Source organism: Physella acuta, unplaced genomic scaffold, assembly GCF_028476545.2.
Source record: "Physella acuta isolate Inbredline_101_S28 unplaced genomic scaffold, ASM2847654v3 ptg000210l, whole genome shotgun sequence".
Classification (NCBI taxonomy): domain Eukaryota; kingdom Metazoa; phylum Mollusca; class Gastropoda; family Physidae; genus Physella; species Physella acuta.
This window is the reverse complement of record NW_026731729.1, coordinates 765,700-787,926: the sequence shown is the minus strand read 5'-3', so window position 1 is coordinate 787,926 and position 22,227 is coordinate 765,700. Positions and strand designations below refer to the sequence as shown.

General features: G+C 38.8%; 1 protein-coding gene and 1 long non-coding RNA gene across 2 annotated transcripts in view; both read right to left on the bottom strand.

Moving 5' to 3' along the window:
- Positions 1 to 1,269: 1,269 nt before the first annotated feature.
- Positions 1,270 to 4,130, bottom strand: LOC131937423 (uncharacterized). Its single transcript, XM_059294831.1, has 7 exons — positions 4,080 to 4,130; positions 3,891 to 3,902; positions 3,644 to 3,661; positions 2,988 to 3,014; positions 2,658 to 2,678; positions 2,140 to 2,345; positions 1,270 to 1,654 (listed from the first exon to the last, which is right to left on the bottom strand). The coding sequence occupies exons 1-6, from the start codon at positions 4,113 to 4,115 to the stop codon at positions 2,145 to 2,147; spliced, it is 315 nt and encodes a 104-aa protein (XP_059150814.1). The 5' UTR covers positions 4,116 to 4,130; the 3' UTR covers positions 1,270 to 1,654; positions 2,140 to 2,144.
- Positions 4,131 to 8,968: 4,838 nt separating this feature from the next.
- LOC131937422 (uncharacterized) overlaps positions 8,969 to 22,227 on the bottom strand; it is a 51,432-nt gene continuing 38,173 nt past the window's right edge. The window contains exons 2-3 of the long non-coding RNA XR_009386222.1: positions 17,250 to 17,386; positions 8,969 to 9,043 (exon numbers count right to left, since the gene is read on the bottom strand). This is a non-coding gene — a long non-coding RNA (uncharacterized LOC131937422). The remainder of the gene's footprint in view (positions 9,044 to 17,249; positions 17,387 to 22,227) is intronic.

Here is a 22,227-nt window from a genome sequence, read left to right as displayed (position 1 = left end):
TACTTTATGCTTCTAAACTGCACAGTGCTTTTATATTGTCATAACATAGCAGATTTTAAAAAGCAACATCATGGTAAAAAATTGTTTTTATAAGTATATATATATATATATATATATATATATATATATATATATATATATATGCCCTGTATGAATTTTCTTCCCCTACCCCCACTCCATGAGCTTTAAAATTATTTTATTCTCTGTTTTCAAACGGATGAAATGTTGGAGTGAATGAACACGACGAAAGGAGCAAATAATGAAATGAAACGATAATTAAAATAAAGTCATAATTTATATTAATTGGCCTATTAATTAAATTAATGTAATGTAATTAAATGATATAATATCTAAGTCTGCGATAAAAAGAAATTACAGTTCATGATTTAATTACCGAATGTAATAAATACAATTGCTTTTTTTTTCTATGGTCTTCAAGAAATGACGCGAGCTTAAAATAAGAATGAGTTAACTCTTTAATGAAAGAGCTTACAGTCGCAGGGGGTTCAAGAGAAATAAAGTTCCATATTTTCATTAATGTGTTTACATGTTTTATTTTATTTATTACCTACTTCAATTAAATTCACTAGGTACGATTTTTTAAATGTGAATTTTTTAGATTAGTTTATAACTTTTCAAACAGTTCTTTTTTTTTCTCTTTTTAATGTATGCATATTTTATTAATTTTTTGTATATTAATAGGCTACTTTCAAAACGTAATCTTTTTTTTTTTTATTTTTTTTTTTTTGCATGTCCGCTATTCTATTGTTAAAATTATTCCTAGTTAGTATTGTGCCTAAGAAACTAATAATGCACATTACACAGAAAATTATATTTATTATAGTAGCTATATCCCTCAAATTTTTAAAGCCAGTCGTATGAGCTGCCCAAAAAAGAAAAAAGAAGGCAAAAAAATGTTATAAACTATAACCAAATTATTATAAAGAAATTATCATAACTGCACATCTAAAATGAAGACTCACTGATTACACATAACTAAAAGGACGGTCTGTTTAAATTTTGTTATAAAATAAAATGAGAAAATACAAAAAATATGGTGGAAAGTTTTAAAAATTGTTATATGTGATAAATATTTTTTTTTTTCAATGTTCAATGTCGGTTAATACTTGGTGTGAATACACAACACAACAAACAATTACAGTACGGCTCGTAGAAGGGAGAGAACCAAGAAAATTGGTACACACTCATGAGTTACGTCCCTTTAAACACAAATCTCTGCTCTAACGAAAGTAAGAAGAAACACAGGAATTGAGTTGCTGGCATGACGCTTTTATTTCTGGCAGACACCAGGGCCGTACACAAACTACACAAGGCATTTCATTAATGGAGTTTTGTCTAGGTCAACTTTGGTGTTTATCTTGTGGGTACAGGGACGGGTTTCTGGTTTCGTTATAAGCTGTAAGGATGTCAGGATACAGCTGTAAGGATGTCAGGATACAGCTGTAAGGATGTCAGGATACAGCTGTAAGGATGTCAGGCTGAAGCTCTATTGAGACTAAAAATATTTCTCCACGTCAAATAGGTTCATGGTAAATCTAGGTCAATTTAGAATCTGGGTCAAGGTTAATCAGTGTCAAGGCCGATCTGGTTCTGCAGCAACTGCGACCAACTTGGATAGGTGATGGGCTGAGGGCTGGGGACAAAGACAAGGGCGGTAATTTACCATCGGATTTTAATATTAAAAAAGGGAGGTAATTTACCAACCCACCTTCTAATTACAAGGGACGGTAATTGATTTCGCCATTGAAACGGGGAGATAATTTTTTATTATAATGTTATCCACTCCACCCAACCTAGGACATGTCTTAAATTCTAACCCTAACCCATGCCAACCCATACTGACCCTCCCGTACTATGCCAAGCTTTCATCCCTACCCTCTCATTACAGATGCTACCCCACCCCTCTCATTACAGATGCTACCCCACCCCTCTCATTACAGATGCTACCCCATCCCCACCCCTCTCATTACTTACAGATGCTACCCCATCCCCACCCCTCTCATTACTTACAGATGCTACCCCATCCCCACCCCTCTCATTACTTACAGATGCTACCCCATCCCTACCCCTCTCATTACTTACAGATGCTACCCCATCCCTACCCCTCTCATTACTTACAGATGCTACCAGCCATCCACCATCTCAGAGCTATCTGCTGTGTTTACAAACGGCTGTACTTGGCTGTTTACAAACGGCTGTACCTGGCTGTTTACAAACGGCTGTACCTGGCTGTTTACAAACGGCTGTACCTGGCTGTTGGATGTGTCCTGTGAAGCAGCTATGTCGGCACCTATTAGTTCCTCTGCCGTCAACCCGAAAAATCGCTGAACAAAAAATCAACAAAATTTAAATTTCTCCACATAAAAAACCAGGACAGACTTTAATGCTCATGTACACTGTGTTGCCTACTTCGTACACACTGTGTATGTGACTTAAATGTTCATGTACACGGTTGCCTGCTTTGTACACACTGTGTATATGACTTAAATGTTCATGTACACGGTTGCCTACTTCGTACACACTGTCTATATGACCTCGCACAAACTCTATTTCATATTGTCTGCACTAAGTCGTACTCATTTATACACAAAAAACACATGTTTTAAAAGCACATTACACAGACTATTTATACCTACCGGAGACAGTTGTGTTTTTATCTGCAGGAGGAAACAAAAGTTTTATTAGAATTTTTTTTTTAACATTCAATAAAAACATGGTTGTTGCCCTTACTATGTAAAACAATTATACTATCTTGGTCCCTAATTTTAGATTGTACCAACTTAAATGTTTACCTAAATAGAATGTATACCTTGTAGAATGTATTCTATGCAGAATGTGTATTTGAAACATTCTTTTAGTGTAGGAACATAAGTAATGATGTTTTTTTATATTGCCTATCATTATTTAATTACTTTGAAGCAATTATTTTATTTTAAATAGACCGTTAGTAGCTAAAGTAGACCCACCTGTGTTTGCTGTGATCTTTTATCTAACTGCAAAACAAAAAAAAATATTCACAAAAATAAAAAAACAATAGCAGCTTTACAGTTTGGTAACCTTCTGATTTAAAATGTGAAAAAAAAATGATGCGCCAACACAGAAGATGAAATAGGGGCCACTTTGTTGGTAGCCTTACTGTCGTAGACAGCTTTTGTTATTCAGCTTAAGATTAAGGTATGGTTTAGGCGAATAAGAACTTCAGATCGAATTAAAATAATGTTGGCAAATTAGCATTTTCTTTTACATTTCTCATAAAGGGCGAAAATCTTATAAGGGCTTTAGTTCAAATCTTATAATATACATGTAACTACACACAGAAAGACACACACACACAGATAAACACACAAGTACACACACACTCATATATATATATATATATATATATATATATATATATATATATATATATATATATATATATATATATATATATATATATGTGTGTGTGTGTGTGTGTATAATTCGTTAAAGGCTGATTTCATTATGTCCTCAGCTGTATGCAAGTTTTGTAAAAGTTTTCTAAGAGTTTCCGTCCTTTGTATGTCGTGAATCTTGACATTAAAGTTTGACGAGGTGTTGACGAACATGAGAGTGGTAGTCAGGGGACGCAACCGGTACTCACATAGCTGTCGTCACAGTTCTGCAACAATAGAACAAAGAACACATTATGCCGCTTCTGGCGCGAAGGACGCGCTCTCTGTATGACAAAAGCGGGGCGGGTTCAAACCCGACTGACATTTAACGAAACAAAAAGTTTAGAAGCGAAAACTAATTTTAGTTTTAAAACAACAGGTTAACGCGATCTTGAACAAACCTAACAGTTGTTGCTGAGGTGGGATATTTAATGTGAATTCACATTTCAAACTTACCAGTATATGAGCCTGAAAGAGAAAGAAATGTATTTTGAGCAAGGATAAATAAAGACCAAGTAAACAAAAATTCCCTTTATTTGAAACAAAAAAATTTGCATCAAGCGGGTGGTTCTAGGAAAGATAAAAAAGTTAGCTTTATAATTAATCTATTTAAAACGAAGATGAAATTCTTAAGTTTGTAAATACCTTGCACATCTGAAGAATGTACGTATTTAGATCCATGGTAATATTATCGTATATAATCATGCGATGGGTTTCATCAATACATCATAGGTAGATGTATACATCGTCAGGCAGATCATCACATGTGATCAAATCATCATTATGCCATCGTATCATCATTATGTCATGAAATCATCATGATGTCATCAGACCATGAAATAGTTGGGGAAAAAAGAAACATATTGTGAACAATTATTCAACAATTTTTCAACAATTTTCCATAAATTTTTTAACAATTTTTCAACAATTTTCCAACAATTTTTTCAGTGAGTACAACTTAACTGACCCGTTTAATTTAGGTGCAAAAATGTCAGGGACAGTGTGAGCCAATACACAACCCTTTAGTCTAAACCTGCTCATCTTTGTTGCTACACTTGACCTCACGACCTGACCAGTCTTAAGTAATCATGATTTAAATAATCATGATTTAAGTAATCATGATTTAAGTAATCATGATTTAAATAATCATGATTTAAATAATCATGATTTAAGTAATCATGATTGAAATAACCTGACTAATGACTAAATAGCTGACACTGGCATTTAGCTGCCCCCCCCCCCCCCCCCAGACACGCCTTTGTCAACCAAATTCCTCATTCAATCATTTTTTTCTCCCGCTTCAATTTCCCCCATAGCTCGGCTTCAACTGTGAAGAAAATCTGGCAAAGATCTGATAGCAAACACTTAGCAGCTTGCCAGCTTGGGTAAGTGCTGCCAGATTTTTAAATATTTTTTAATCGACCTTGGTACAAAGGTCAACGAGCCGGGGGTGGGGGTGGTGGGGGTGGGGGAGTATCGACAGACAGGCGACCCGCAGGTTTAAAACAGCTTGATGGGAGAAGATTATTCTCTCTAGTAACTTCACGGGCGGCTAGTGAGAATGTTCACTTCATCGATCGTATAAATAGTTGGACCAGTTCTCACATCCTCTGCTAAAACAAGCTCAGACAATCTTACTTACCATCTTTACATCGCAGCAGATGGGAAATAAAAAAGAACGTTGAATGCATATATGATTATATATATATATATATATATATATATATATATATATATATATATATATATATATATATATATATATATATATATGATTATATATATATGATTATATATATATATATATATATATATATATATATATATATATATATATATATATATATATATATATATATAGGGCCACTAGATAGCCCTTTATCTAACGAAAGATCAAAGTGCTATAAACTATTTCTAAATTTACTGAATATGTATGTAAGTAAGAGTAAAATAAACTCTTGTGTCACTGTTTGACTGACTTACTCTGTATCCCTGTAGGCCGCACGTGCAGATAGAGAAAGGTATCAGAACATTAGTCAGATGGAAACATTTAACATAATTCAATGATCAAATCACAATTCCAATAACGTTTCAAATTTTTTTTTAACTATACACAAATTTATCATTAATTAATATTAAATTTAATTATAATACTTAAAAGAATTACGATTGTCAAAAATTTAAAATATGTTTTCGTTAATGTACAATTTATGAACCACATATTTTGTATAGGACTACATTGTCCAGTAGAATAATTAAAAAACTAAAACTAAATCTGTTTAAAGAAGTTTAGTGTGTAGTGCTTTGGTGTGTAAGCACAAGAACACTTTTATGTTATCTACTCTACAAGAAATCACATAGTGATAATAAATAAAATAAAACTAACACTAGCCAAGATGGAGAGTTACAAACATACAACATCCAACAAACATTTCACTCAGCGCTGAATCGTAATATTTTTTATTATTTTATCAGTTTAAAATTCCAAATACTGTTTTATAATGTTAATATGTTATTTATAGAAAGAGTTGGTTCCGTGGAGTAATTAATTTTTCAGTAGCAAGTGATGCAGAGCAGAGGTCCAGAAAGGAAATAAAGTGAAGCTCATGTTTCTTGAGCCCCAGCATTAGATCATGTAGACATTTTATTCCCCACAGTGGGTCAGGTACTCATCAGAGCTGGGTGACTTCTTGCCACACTAAAGAATACAGCAAAACCCTGTTTCTCATTGCCATACAATGAACTGCTACAAAACCCTGTTTCTCATGGCCACACAATGAACTGCTACAAAACCCTGTTTCTCATGACCACACAATGAACTGCTACAAAACCCTGTTTCTCATGGCCACACAATGAACTGCTACAAAACCCTGTTTCTCATGACCACACAATGAACTGCTACAAAACCCTGTTTCTCCTGACCACACAATGAACTGCTACAAAACCCTGTTTCTCATGGCCACACAATGAACTGCTACAAAACCCGTGGCCCCAGAAGACCCCCCCCCCCTCCCCACTGTTACTACAAGCGGCCTCGTGTCAACTACGTGTTTTTTATCTAATTTTATAACTGCGTACTTTAATCCCTTAATTGGCCCGATCTTTTAATTAATTACCAGCCCGCCGCCCCCACCTGCCCGGATCAAACCATTTCCCACGCTGGAAGACAACAAGACCATTCTAGTGTGGTTTCCTCTGCCACACAGAATGGCATGTGCCCCTCCACACAGAATGGCATATGCCCTGCCACACAGAAAGGCATATGCCCTGTAGTCAAAGAAACGGCTCTCATCCAATGCCTTGCGCAATGTGTTGAATAAACCTCCCCGCCTATACTCAAACTTGTGTGTAAATAATAAACAAGAAGATCGTATCTAGGAAATAGAAAACAATATCCCATGTTTTCAGGGAGGAAATAGAAGACAATATCCCATATTTTCTAGCATACTGCGGCCTAGTTTTTATGTTTTCATGACAGTGATGTAAGCACAGCACGTAAATAGTATTTATTTTGATTATATTGCACAATAAAATTATATATATATATATATATATATATATATATATATATATATATATATATATATTTATATATATATATATATATATATATATATATATATATATATTTCAAAATTAATTTTGATGTATCAACAATAATATCTAACGTTTTAAAACTATATACTCACTTTTTTAAAAAGAAATTAATAGAAAATATATCTTGATATGCTTTGTTTGACAAATAAAACAAATAGATCTTAGAACGACAGCCATTAATTCAAGTGTTTCATGTATTAAAATTAGTTACGTGTGGTGTCTAATATATTCTTCTAGCAGAGAATGTGTAGGACAAGACATCTATACATATGACAATGTTGGGTTAAGGAGCACATTTTTATGGCGTACAACAGACTAGTTTCTTCTTTTATTAATGGGTGTTAATTAAATCAATATTCTGTGAGGATAATTAATTTGTGATACACTAATGAAAATCTTTATAAAGATAAATGGGCAACAAGGTAAATGAACGTGACCTATTTGTAAGGAGTTTAGGTGTGTGGGTGGGGTAGAGGTGTGGGTGTGGCTAGGTAGAGGTGTGGGTGTGGGTAGGTAGTGGTGTGGGTGTGGCTAGGTAGTGGTGTGGTAGGTAGTTGTGTTGGTGGGGTAGGTAGTGGTGTGGGTGTGGCTAGGTAGAGGTGTGGGTGTGGGTAGGTAGTGGTGTGGTAGGTAGTTGTGTTGGTGGGGTAGGTAGTGGTGTGGGTGTGGGTAGGTAGTGGTGTGGGTAGGTACAGAGGTGTGGTAGGTAGTTGTGTTGGTGGGGTAGGTAGTGGTGTGGGTTTGGGTAGGTACAGAGGTGTGGGTGTGGGTAGGGTAGGTAGTGGTGTGGGTGTAGGTAGGTATTGAGGTGTGGGTGTGGCTAGGTAGTTGTGTGGATGTGGGTAGGGTAGGTAGTGGTGTGGGTGTGGGTAGGTACAGAGGTGTGGGTAGGTAGAGGTGTGGGTGTGGGTAGGGTAGGTAGTGGTGTGGGTGGGGTAGTGTGAAATGAGTTTTTGCATTTTTGTTTTTGGGTTTAAAAAAAAGTCAGAAAACATCGACTACAAGCAAGAACTAAAACCACATCAAGAAACATTAAAACATGCTTGTCTAGAGAAAAATGTCACTGTCATATAATTTTATACCCATACACACACCATAATAATCTCAAAAAGTCAAGAAAACTATGTAGCGACTGTAATCGTGAGGTAAACTATCGGTATTGTAGATAGGTGTGTTCTCATGGTACATAAGAAATATAAGAAGTCAGGTATTGGAGAAGTCAGGTATTGGGTAAGTCAGTTATTGAAGTCAGGTATTGGAGAAGTCAGCAATTGGGTAAGTCAGGAATTGAGTAAGGCAGGTATTGTATAATTCAGGTATTGTAGAAGTCAGGTATTGTATAAGTGAAGTATAGTAGAAGTCAGGTAATGAAGTCAGGTATGGAATGTATGCAACCTTATTTTTTGATGAAACTGGCGGCACCAATGACGCCAAACAAACATTGATACACCGAATGTCTCTTGTTAGTGTGGTGCCTGGTGCAGCCAGCACCATCCGCTTACATTGGCTAAACTACAGCTACACAACAGAGCAGTGAGAAAATATCGAACACATACAAGAAGTAATATTAAACTTCCACCTTCAACTTACCATAAACTGGTCACGTGAGTGGATAAAAATAGATCATGTTAAAGTACAAAGATTTGTTGATTCACGTTTCTCATTTATAAACAAAATTAAACATCCATTGGTAAAATCTATTTACACATGTGTCAACATTAGTATATTTTATATTATTGTAGATTAAATTGTGGAGCTAATGCAACATAGCAGTATAGGACGTCAAGAATTATTTACTGGTTACTGTAAATATGTGCTGGATGCTGCAATTATGTACGGGTTGCAACTAGTATTTAATGTTTACTGCTATCAATTATTGGTTACTGCAAGCGTGTACGGGTTACTGCAAGTATGTACGGGTTACTGCAAGTATTTACTTACGTTTCTCCCTCCTCTTCGCTTGACACTGGATAAAAGGTCTGGCATTTCTGAGTTTCTTACTACACCGTATGCTGCAGAGCAGTGACAGATGTTAGCTACATACATACATACATACAGTACACACATATCGTTACATATATATATATATATATATATATATATATATATATATATATATATATATATATATATATATATATATATATATATATATATATATATATATATATATATGTGTGTGTGTGTGTGTGTGTGTGTGTGTGCATGTGTGTGTATTCTCTTCTAATTGTTAACAATATAGTGTCGGGTTATAGAGAAATGTTATGACTGACTGTTGCACATTTAACTGCCAACGCTGAGCTGACTATAGTATGCAACGCCCCCAACTCTCACTTTAACAGGTCATAACGAATGTGTAATCTGGAATCTGGGATTTTGAATCTGGAATCTGGGAAGTGGAACTGATTATTGGTCGTCTCTTGACCGGAAGCCGGCAGAGGCGCCACTGGGGTGAAGATCGGCTGACGTATGCTGACAGAAAAGTGATTTCTGTGAGCAGGCCACTTCCGGTCTTCTGCTATTCTGAGGGCAGCAGACGACGGTTTCAAACAACAATATTGGTTTATTGCAGAAGGCGCATTCTCCCCGACACACCCTCCCCGCCACACCCGTCCCGCTGTTTCCCCATCCACTGTCAGCCACGCCCATGTTAGACTCGTCATTGCCAGATATTTGTGTGGAATTTGTGTGGTTTTTGTTGTTGTTTGATTTGAGTTGCCAAACTTGTATTGTCTTCTGCAGACAAGATCTCAGGAAATATAACGCAAGTCTTCATCAATAAAGTAAATGAAAGAAATTTCCGGCATTCTTGGACACTAAAAGAATGTAAGACATGCAAGTCAGCAACAATTGAAGGAATACATTCGTGCATAGCTGGGTGCTCTTTAAGATGAACTGTTTTAATATCATTTAATCATCGGCACTGTCTTTATGAATTTCACACAAACTATTAAAACTATAACGATAAAGCAATCAACTAGTAATCTAAAAATCTTATCATAATACATAGAACTAATTAAAAATAAGTAAATCAATTAAGGGAGTGTTGGAAAGTTGAAAATAATTTTCGAAAAAATTATAACTTAAAAGTTTTTTTTTCCTTTTTCTAAAATAAAAAAAAAATGTCGAACAATAGAATCTCAAATTTGCCGGCCTGTGCTCGGTAGACACAAGTTCAAGGTCAGATAACAAGGGGCGGTGTGGGGGTGGGGCGTGCAGGGGTACAAGGGTCTCCATCAAGGGGCGGTGTGGGGGTGGGTGGGAAAGGGGTACAAGGGTCCCCATCAAGGGGCGGTGTGGGGGTGGGTGAGGAGGGGGTACAAGAGTGCCCATCAAGGGGCGGTGTGGGGGTGGGGGTGCAGGGGGTACAAGAGTGCCCATCAAGGGGCGGTGTGGGGGTGGGGGTGGGTGGGGCTACAAGAGTCCCATCAAGATGTCACGTGAGGTCGTCAATTAATTACGTCCAAACTTTTTTGTGCTAATTTCAAGTCGTCTCCCACCCACTTGTCCGCAACTGTCAACGAATAAAGCCCCCCCCCCCCTCCCTGCCCCTGTCCCCGTCCCCCCTCCCCCGCCCCGTCCCAGGGAGCGGTGAAAAACCTAGCCAGTTTTTCAAGGAAATTTGGTTCCAGATCGTGAGTGAAATGCATGTGCAGCATGACAAGGTCGCACGTCACGTGCTACACGACAAGGTCACACGTCGCGTACACATCACGCGCTGGTAACTGTGGCGTTATATCGTTATCAAGACGCAGGGCTAGGCTCGCAACAACACCAACCCCACTCAGGAGTTGTGTCTTGTCTAGTGAACATTTAGTGAAAGGCAGTAGTGAATAGAGTTATGCCACTAACAATTTAAGGCACAAGGGATTAGAGTTATGCCACTCACAATTTAAGGCACAAGGGATTAGAGTTACGCCACTCACAATTTAAGGCACAAGGGATTAGAGTTACGCCACTCACAATTTAAGGCACAAGGGATTAGAGTTATGCCACTCACAATTTAAGGCACAAGGGATTAGAGTTATGCCACTCACAATTTAAGGCACAAGGGATTAGAGTTACGCCACTCACAATTTAAGGCACAAGGGATTAGCATTATGCCACTCACAATTTAAAGCACAAGGGATTAGAGTTATGCCACTCACAGTTAAAGGCAGTACGGAATACAATTCATACCATTGGTATCTCTTCACATCAAAGTGGAATTCTGTAGCTGTCTGCCGTTTGTCTCAACAGTCTCTTAGCCTAGTCTCAGCTCTTAGCTCCAACTCAGCTCTAGCTTTTTATCTGCTCCATCCCAGCTGTATCTTAGCTGCTATCTATCTGCTGTATGCTAGCTAAGGTAGGAAACTCATCCAGATATGTCCTAGAGGAGTCCGACTTGTGCCCCCTGTTGATCTCTAGATCTTCCACAGATGTGCCATATAGTCGCCCTTGTTCTGCCCTATTTCTGCCCTAAAGCTAATCTAGATCTGCCATAGATGTGCCATATAGTCGCCCTTGTTCTGCCCTAGTTCTGCCCTAAAGCTACTCTAGATCTACCATAGATGTGCCATATAGTCGCCCTAGTTCTGCCCTAGTTCTGCCCTAGTTCTGCCCTAAAGCTACTCTAGATCTAGCATATATGTGCCATATAGTCGCCCTAGTTCTGCCCTAATTCTTCCCTAAAGCTACCCTAGATCTGCCCTAGGCTGAAGTAAACAAGATTGTTTACGTAGAAGAACAAGAAAGAATTTCCCAACCCCAACCCCTCCCCACCCCTGGTCCTTAAGTCCAACCAAAAGGCCAGACCCAGCCAATTTTCTCACCCCATTACATACACGGAGATATCCAATCGGTGTTTGTCACGTCGATTAGTTGTTATTTCAGATAAAGGCTTTACCTCCCCTCCCCCCTCTCCCAAACATAATAGCCGTGTGACCAAAGTGTAAGTAAAAAAAAAATAGATGTTTGTAGAGTTTTCTAACAAATTGTATGTAAAAAAAAAGCTAGATATTTGTAGAGGTGTCCAAACTTTTCAAACTGTGGTCAGTATTTTGACCATTGTTGACATAGGTCGGACTTTTAACGGAGGCTTTAGACTCCCCCGGATGTGACGCCATCTGACATGAAATCGTGACGCCTGCTTGTTTATGTTGGAGTCAGATCTCTTGCAGTCAAGTGTGTCCAAGTTTTATATTGTGGCTACCTTGTCTGATTAGCGGTAGAGGACAGCACCAACCAGAAAATGATTTTAGTGGCTGAGATTGCTTTACCTGGATCACACAGACCCGTGAATTAGACCCGTGTATCAGATCCATGTATCAGACCCGTGTATCCGACCCATGTATCAAAAGACCCATTAAGCAACAGACCCAAGTATCAACAAACCTATGTACCTACAGATCCATGTATCAGATCCCTGTATCTGGCCCATGTATCAAAAAACCCATGTATTTTGTTCTCTGGCTCTATCAATTTACTTCCTGTAAAGCGCCGTGGATTGTGGGTCGGCCACTTGATTGTCTCGACCAAAGCCAAACTGGCCTCCTGGACTTTGACCTAACAATGCAATCATGTCCCGAGCAGCTGGCCAAGAGTTAATCACCGAGCCCGCCTGCTCATGTAGACTTAGCCTCCCGTGCGGCTTGCAATCATTGATTGGTTTAACCCCTTAGAGACTAACGTTTCATTTTTTGATGTTTTCTTTTGTCTAGTCAGAACCTGGTGGTCTGCGGCTGTTGGGCTGGTTGTGAGGGCACTAATGGCGTCGCTACCGCAATCAGACTAATAGAAAACTGACATCACAACCATTTTAGTCGCCACCCGCGGAGACCTGTGTCTCTACTGTGTTTGATATCTGTAAGATACAGACTACTGTACAGTGGGCCGTTTGATATCAGCGGGCTGTAAGATACAGACTACTGTACAGTGGGCCGTTTGATATCAGCGGGCTGTAAGATACAGACTACTGTACAGTGGGCCGTTTGATATCAGCGGGCTGTAAGATACAGACGGCAAGGTGGGCCGTTTGATATCAGCGGGCTGTAAGATACAGACTGCACAGTGGGCCGTTTGATATCAGCGGGCTGTAAGATACAGACGGCAAGGTGGGCCGTTTGATATTAGAAGGTTGTAAGATACAGACGGCAAGGTGGGCCGTTTCGGCAAGGTGGGCCGTTTGATATTAGCGGGCTGTAAGATACAGACTGCACAGTGGGCCGTTTGATATCAGCGGGCTGTAAGATACAGACGGCAAGGTGGGCCGTTTGATATTAGAAGGTTGTAAGATACAGACGGCAAGGTGGGCCGTTTCGGCAAGGTGGGCCGTTTGATATTAGCGGGCTGTAAGATACAGACTGCACAGTGGGCCGTTTGATATCAGCGGGCTGTAAGATACAGACTGTACAGTGGGCCGTTTGATATCAGCGGGCTGTAAGATACAGACTGTACAGTGGGCCGTTTGATATCAGCGGGCTGTAAGATACAGACGGCAAGGTGGGCCGTTTGATATTAGAAGGTTGTAAGATACAGACGGCAAGGTGGGCCGTTTGATATCAGCGGGCTGTAAGATACAGACTGTACAGTGGGCCGTTTGATATCAGCGGGCTGTAAGATACAGACCGCACAGTGGACCGTTTGATATCAGCGGGCTGTAAGATACAGACTGTACAGTGGGCCGTTTGATATCAGCGGGCTGTAAGATACAGACGGCAAGGTGGGCCGTTTGATATCAGCGGGCTGTAAGATACAGACTGTACAGTGGGCCGTTCGATATCAGCGGGCTGTAAGATACAGACGGCAAGGTGGGCCGTTTGATATTAAAAGGTTGTAAGATACAGACGGCAAGGTGGGCCGTTTGATATCAGCGGGCTGTAAGATACAGACTGTACAGTGGGCCGTTTGATATCAGCGGGCTGTAAGATACAGACGGCAAGGTGGGCCGTTTGATATTAGAAGGTTGTAAGATACAGACGGCAAGGTGGGCCGTTTGATATCAGCGGGCTGTAAGATACAGACTGTACAGTGGGCCGTTTGATATCAGCGGGCTGTAAGATACAGACGGCAAGGTGGGCCGTTTGATATCAGCGGGCTGTAAGATACAGACCGCACAGTGGACCGTTTGATATCAGCGGGCTGTAAGATACAGACTGTACAGTGGGCCGTTTGATATCAGAGGGCTGTAAGATACAGACGGCAAGGTGGGCCGTTTGATATTAGAAGGTTGTAAGATACAGCAGGCAAGGTGGGCCGTTTGATATCAGCGGGCTGTAAGATACAGACTGTACAGTGGGCCGTTTGATATCAGCGGGCTGTAAGATACAGACGGCAAGGTGGGCCGTTTGATATTAGAAGGTTGTAAGATACAGACGGCAAGGTGGGCCGTTTGATATCAGCGGGCTGTAAGATACAGACTGTACAGTGGGCCGTTTGATATCAGCGGGCTGTAAGATACAGACGGCAAGGTGGGCCGTTTGATATCAGCGGGCTGTAAGATACAGACTGTACAGTGGGCCGTTTGATATCAGCGGGCTGTAAGATACAGACCACACAGTGGGCCGTATGATATCAGCGGGCTGTAAGATACAGACGGCAAGGTGGGCCGTTTGATATCAGCGGGCTGTAAGATACAGACGGCAAGGTGGGCCGTTTGACATCAGAAGGTTGTAAGATACAGACTGTACAGTGGGCCGTTTGATATCAGCGGGCTGTAAGATACAGACCGCACCGTGGGCCGTTTGATATTAGCGGGCTGTAAGATACAGACGGCACTGTGGGCCGTTTGATATCAGCGGGCTGTAAGATACAGACTGTACAGTGGGCCGTTTGATATCAGCGGGCTGTAAGATACAGACTGTACAGTGGGCCGTTTGATATCAGCGGGCTGTAAGATACAGACGGCAAGGTGGGCCGTTTGATATCAGCGGGCTGTAAGATACAGACTGTACAGTGGGCCGTTTGATATCAGCGGGCTGTAAGATACAGACCACACAGTGGGCCGTATGATATCAGCGGGCTGTAAGATACAGACGGCAAGGTGGGCCGTTTGATATCAGCGGGCTGTAAGATACAGACGGCAAGGTGGGCCGTTTGACATCAGAAGGTTGTAAGATACAGACTGTACAGTGGGCCGTTTGATATCAGCGGGCTGTAAGATACAGACTGTACAGTGGGCCGTTTATCCATACCTGTACACACACCTGTATAAGAAAAACCGCCCAAGTCACGGTGGGAGAATATAACGAAATGGGATGGGAGACAACAAGGTATGGACTGGGCAGCAGAAGACTGAGACGTTTGGTACAAAATTATTTTAATATATATATATATATATATATATATATATATATATATATATATATATATATATATATATATATATATATATATATATATATATATATATATAGTGACTGACAAATTATCTCAGGACCAACAATATCAGACAAAATTTCCCAGAAAAAAGCATTTCACGTCAGATTGCATAATAATATATTATTAAGGTATATTAGGAAGATATGAGTCACTAAAAAAAAGAGGAAAATGTTAAATGTAGGGCTATATATTGTAAATTTTCCGATGTTAATATACATAATTTATAAGTTAGTATTTATAAAGTCAGATGTACGCAGTCTTAAAGAGCTAGTTTATAGCGTGTAGATCAATTAGATATTCGTTAAGGTCCATGAAATTTAGTTGGAAATTTTTTTTAAAAATTGCCAGCAAAAAACCTGCCAAGACATGCAAGGTCTGGCAACTGCCCCTTGAAGTTCCCACAGAGGATTGTTAAAAAATCTGGCATGGAGCATTATCTACACAATAGAAGTGTTTTATTTTTCTGGCCAAAGTGGTGAGCATTGCCATATGGACAGTTGGTGGCCCTTAAAGTTCATTGGCCTGACGATGGTAAATCGTATAAGGACCAAATTTAAATAAAATATCGTGCAAGGACTTTAAATAAGAAAACTTGTAAACGAGAATTATATATATATATATATATATATATATATATATATATATATATATATATATATATATATATATATATATATATATATATATATATATATATATATATATATATATATATATATATATATATATATATATATATATATATATATATATATTTCCATGTATGTGTGTGTAACATTATATTAACAAATGTGTGTAGCTTAATACATACGTGTGAGACGTTATGGTTACACCAGTGACCCGACGCAAGTATGTAATACCTGTGACACCACTCATTATGTGCCACAACCTACACCACACATGTAAGTAACACCCTGACATCACACATATAAGTAACAACATGACACCACACATGTAACACCATGACACCACACATGTATGTAACACCATGACAACACACATGTAAATAACACCCTGACACCACAGATGTAACACCATGACACCACATATGTAACACCCTGACATCACACATATAAGTAACACCATGACACCACACATGTAAGTAACACCATGACACCAAACATGTAAGTAACACCATGACACCAAACATGTAAGTAACACCATGACACCACACATGTAAGTAACACCATGACACCACACATGTAAGTAACACCATGACACCACACATGTAAGTAACACCATGACACCACACATGTAACACCATGACACCACACATGTAAGTAACACCATGACACCAAACATGTAAGTAACACCATGACACCACACATGTAAGTAACACCATGACACCACACATGTAACACCATGACACCACACATGTAAGTAACACCATGACACCACACATGTAAGTAACACCATGACACCACACATGTAAGTAACACCATGACACCACACATGTAAGTAACACCATGACACCACACATGTAACACCATGACACCACACATGTAAGTAACACCATGACACCACACATGTAAGTAACACCATGACACCACACATGTAACACCATGACACCACACATGTAAGTAACACCATGACACCACACATGTAAGTAACACCATGACACCACACATGTAAGTAACACCATGACACCACACATGTAAGTAACACCATGACACCACACATGTAACACCATGACACCACACATGTAAGTAACACCATGACACCACACATGTAAGTAACACCATGACATCACACATGTAAGTAACACCATGACACCACACATGTAGGTAACACCATGACACCACACATGTAAGTAACACAATGACACCACACATGTCAGCAACACCATGACACCCTACTCACACGCTGTAAGGGGGAGGAGACATAAAACACAGGCCACGACTGCGACTACTTGCAACAGCCGGAAGTTCCATCGTGTGCTACTCATCCTCCTGTTTTTGTTGCGTTCCTAGTTCACACTGCTCGGGGAAATAAATCTTCTGGAATTTAAAACAAAAGTAAAGTATTTTAAAAGCTGTAAAATTCCAAACAAAAGTAAAGTATTTTAAAAGCTGTAAAATTCCAAACAAAAGTAAAGTATTTTAAAAGCTGAGAAATTTAAATAAAAACAAAAGGCATAGTAAAAAAACGTTCTGATTTTATGAAAAGAAATTAAAACATGTCAGAAATAAACGCCAGTATGTGATAAAAACTAATCGGCAATTTGTGTTTTTTGTCTGGTCCGGTGCTGGACATTTTGTATTGTGTGTTGTTTTTGGTCCGGTGTAGAACATTGTGCATTTCGTCGAGACGTCAGTCTTGACTATAAATATAAATATAAATAAATATAAATATAAATATAAATAAATATAAATAAATATAAATATAAATATAAATATATATATATATATATATATATATATATATATATATATATATATATATATATATATATATATATATATATATATATATATATATATATATGGGGGTGTGTGATTAGGTGTATTGAAGACATTGGTCTCAACAAATGAACGGATTATGTGATCAATGAACAGACGCTGTCCAAAAACAAATTTCCTTAAGTACCCTTCAGATGGGCGGGGCAAGAGAGCCCGCCATGTTTGCCTACGTCATCTTGTTTTAAAAAGTTAGCTAACGATCGATTTAAAAAAAAAACCCAAGCAATTTTTAAATGAATTTATTTTTTCATACACGGGCCACTTGGCCATTGTACATAAGTCAGTGCTGGTATGTCGCCTTTTTTTTACATAAACGTCATTCGAAGAACGTATAGAATATGTACATACACGTATAGTATTGGACAAAAACCCACATATACAGAAGTAGTTTGTGGGATGTTACAAGTGAAATGTTGTATCTAATGTAGTCTAAGTTCAAAAGGTTCAGATTCTAATGGAGGCACAACGTGTACGTTAAACGACAAGTTAGCTCTGAAATGGTTTGGTAAAACGACAAGTTTTCTCTGAAATGGTATGGTAAAACAACAAGTTAGCTATAGTAAAGAAGACGTTCTTACGAGTTAGTGAAGGGTAAACCTCAGCAAATGCTACAATGACATGACGTCCACAAGGGACTGCGTGGATAAAATGTGTGTTCGTTACGATAAATATATTTTAAGCCAGCGATACCCTCTGTGGATCTGTGGCATTTGACCACCATGGTATATGATAATTAATGAATAATTCAAGTGAGCACGATGACATATGAAAATTAATGAATAATTAAGGTGACCGGGGTGGGCTAGAAAAGTCGTTGTACCGCAACATGTTCGCTCGTGCATGACACGGCTGGTTATCTCATCAAAAATGTAACCGGCTAATTGGTTCGACTTTAACCAGGTTAGCTTGGTCACGTGACACGAACTAGAAAAGTTGACAGACTAGCAGATCTCTGTCAGTTCTTCTCTGTAAGTAGTTTCCTAAAGCAAGTTACAGGAAAAGTACGATTAGAATGTGCTCTACCTATGTAAAAATTTTGATACCATAACGATACGATACGATACGATACGATACGATACGATACGATACGATACAATACGATACGATACGATACGATACGATACGATACGATACGATACGATACGATACGATACGATACGATACGATACGATACGATACGATACGATACGATACGATACGATACGATACGATACGATACGATACGATACGATAAATAGAGAGAGAGAGTGTGTGTGTGAGAGACAAGTGGTTAAGATAAACAGTGTGAACAAAACAAGCTATAATGACGAATTACATTACACCAGGTAAAGATTATGTATTGGACAGTAACGTCAGCTAAGGCTGACCATAAAATGTACTATGTGGAGGATGGGATCTAAAGTCTGCCATCCCAACAGAAACTATTATCTAAAGTCTGCCATACCAACAGAAACTTTTACCTAAAGTCCGCCATCCCAACATAAACTTTTACCTAAAGTCTGCCATCCCAACATAAACTTTTACCTAAAGTCCGCCATCCCAACAGAAACTTTTACCTAAAGTCTGCCATCCCAACAGAAACTAATACCTAAAGTCTGCCATCCCAACAGAAACTATTACCTAAAGTCTGCCATCCCAACAGAAACTATTAAAGTCTGTCATCCCAGCAGAAACTTTTACCTAAAGTCCGCCATCCCAACATAAACTTTTACCTAAAGTCCGCCATCAAAATAGAAACTATTCAAGTCTGCCATCCCAACAGAAACTATTAAAGTCTGCCATCCCAACAGAAACTATTACCTAAAGTCTGCCATCCCAACAGAAACTTTTACCTAAAGTCTGCCATCCCAACATAAACTTTTACCTAAAGTCCGCCATCCCAACAGAAACTATTAAAGTCTGTCATCCCAACAGAAACTATTAAAGTCTGTCATCCCAACATAAACTTTTACCTAAAGTCCGCCATCCCAACAGAAACTATTAAAGTCTGCCATCCCAACAGAAACTTTTACCTAAAGTCTGCATTCCCAACAGAAACTTTTACCTAAAGTCCGCCATCCCAACATAAACTTTTACCTAAAGTCCGCCATCAAAATAGAAACTATTAAAGTCTGCCATCCCAACAGAAACTATTAAAGTCTGCCATCCCAACTGAAACTATTACCTAAAGTCTGCCATCCCAACAGAAACTTTTACCTAAAGTCCGCCATCCCAACATAAACTTTTACCTAAAGTCTGCCATCCCAACAGAAACTATTAAAGTCCGCCATCCCAACAGAAACTTTTACCTTAAGTCTGTCATCCCAACAGAAACTTTTACCTAAAGTCTGCCATCCCAACAGAAACTATTTAAGTCTGTCATCCCAACAGAAACTTTTACCTAAAGTCCGCCATCCCAACAGAAACTATTAAAGTCTGCCATCCCAACAGAAACTTTTACCTAAAGTCTGCCATCAAAATAGAAACTATTAAAGTCTGCCATCCCAACAGAAACTATTAAAGTCTGCCATCCCAACAGAAACTATTACCTAAAGTCCGCCATCCCAACATAAACTTTTACCTAAAGTCTGCCATCAAAATAGAAACTATTAAAGTCTGCCATCCCAACAGAAACTATTAAAGTCTGCCATCCCAACAGAAACTTTTACCTAAAGTCTGCCATCAAAATAGAAACTATTAAAGTCTGCCATCCCAACAGAAACTATTAAAGTCTGCCATCCCAACAGAAACTATTACCTAAAGTCCGCCATCCCAACAGAAACTTTTACCTAAAGTCCGCCATCCCAACAGAAACTTTTACCTAAAGTCTGCCATCAAAATAGAAACTATTAAAGTCTGCCATCCCAACAGAAACTATTAAAGTCTGCCATCCCAACAGAAACTATTACCTAAAGTCCGCCATCCCAACATAAACTTTTACCTAAAGTCTGCCATCCCAACAGAAACTATTAAAGTCTGCCATCCCAACAGAAACTATTACCTAAAGTCTGCCATCCCAACAGAAACTTTTACCTAAAGTCCGCCATCCCAACATAAACTTTTACCTAAAGTCTGCCATCCCAACAGAAACTTTTACCTAAAGTCCACCATCCCAACATAAACTTTTACCTAAAGTCCGCCATCCCAACAGAAACTTTTACCTAAAGTCTGCCATCCCAACAGAAACTATTACCTAAAGTCTGTCAACCCAACAGAAACTATTAAAGTCTGTCATCCCAACAGAAACTATTAAAGTCTGCCATCCCTACAGAAACTATTACATAAAGTCTGTCAACCCAACAGAAACTTTTACCTAAAGTCTGCTATCAAAACAGAAACTATTTAAGTCGCTCATCCCAACAGAAACTATTAAAGTCTGTCATCCCAACAGAAACTATTACCTAAAGTCTGCCATCAAAACAGAAACTATTAAAGTCGCTCATCCCAACAGAAACTATTAAAGTCTGCCATCCCAACAGAAACTATTACCTCAAGTCTGTCAACCCAACAGAAACTTTTACCTAATGTCTGCTATCCCAACAGAAACTATTTAAGTCGCTCATCCCAACAGAAACTATTAAAGTCTGTCATCCCAACAGAAACTATTACTTAAAGTCTGCCATCCCAACAGAAACTATTACCTAAAGTCTACCATCCCAACAGAAACTTTTACCTTAAGTCCGCCATCCCAACATAAACTTTTACCTAAAGTCTGCCATCCCAATAGAAACTATTAAAGTCTGCCATCCCAACAGAAACTATTACCTAAAGTCTGCCATCCCAACAGAAACTATTTAAGTTTGTCATCCCAACAGAAACTATTACTTAAAGTCCGCCATCCCAACATAAACTTTTACCTAAAGTCTGCCATCCCAACAGAAACTATTACCTAAAGTCTGCCATCCCAACAGAAACTATTAAAGTCCGCCATCCCAACAGAAACTTTTACCTAAAGTCTGCCATCAAAATAGAAACTATTAAAGTCTGCCATCCCAACAGAAACTATTAAAGTCTGCCATCCCAACAGAAACTTTTACCTAAAGTCTGCCATCCCAACAGAAACTATTAAAGTCTGTCATCCCAACAGAAACTATTAAAGTCTGCCATCCCAACAGAAACTATTAAAGTCTGCCATCCCAACAGAAACTATTAAAGTCTGCCATCCCAACAGAAACTTTTACCTAAAGTCTGTCAACCCAACAGAAACTATTACCTAAAGTCCGCCATCCCAACAGAAACTTTTACCTAAAGTCTGCCATCCCAACAGAAACTATTACCTAAAGTCTGTCAACCCAACAGAAACTATTAAAGTCTGTCATCCCAACAGAAACTATTAAAGTCTGTCATCCCAACAGAAACTATTACTTAAAGTCTGCCATCCCAACAGAAACTTTTACCTA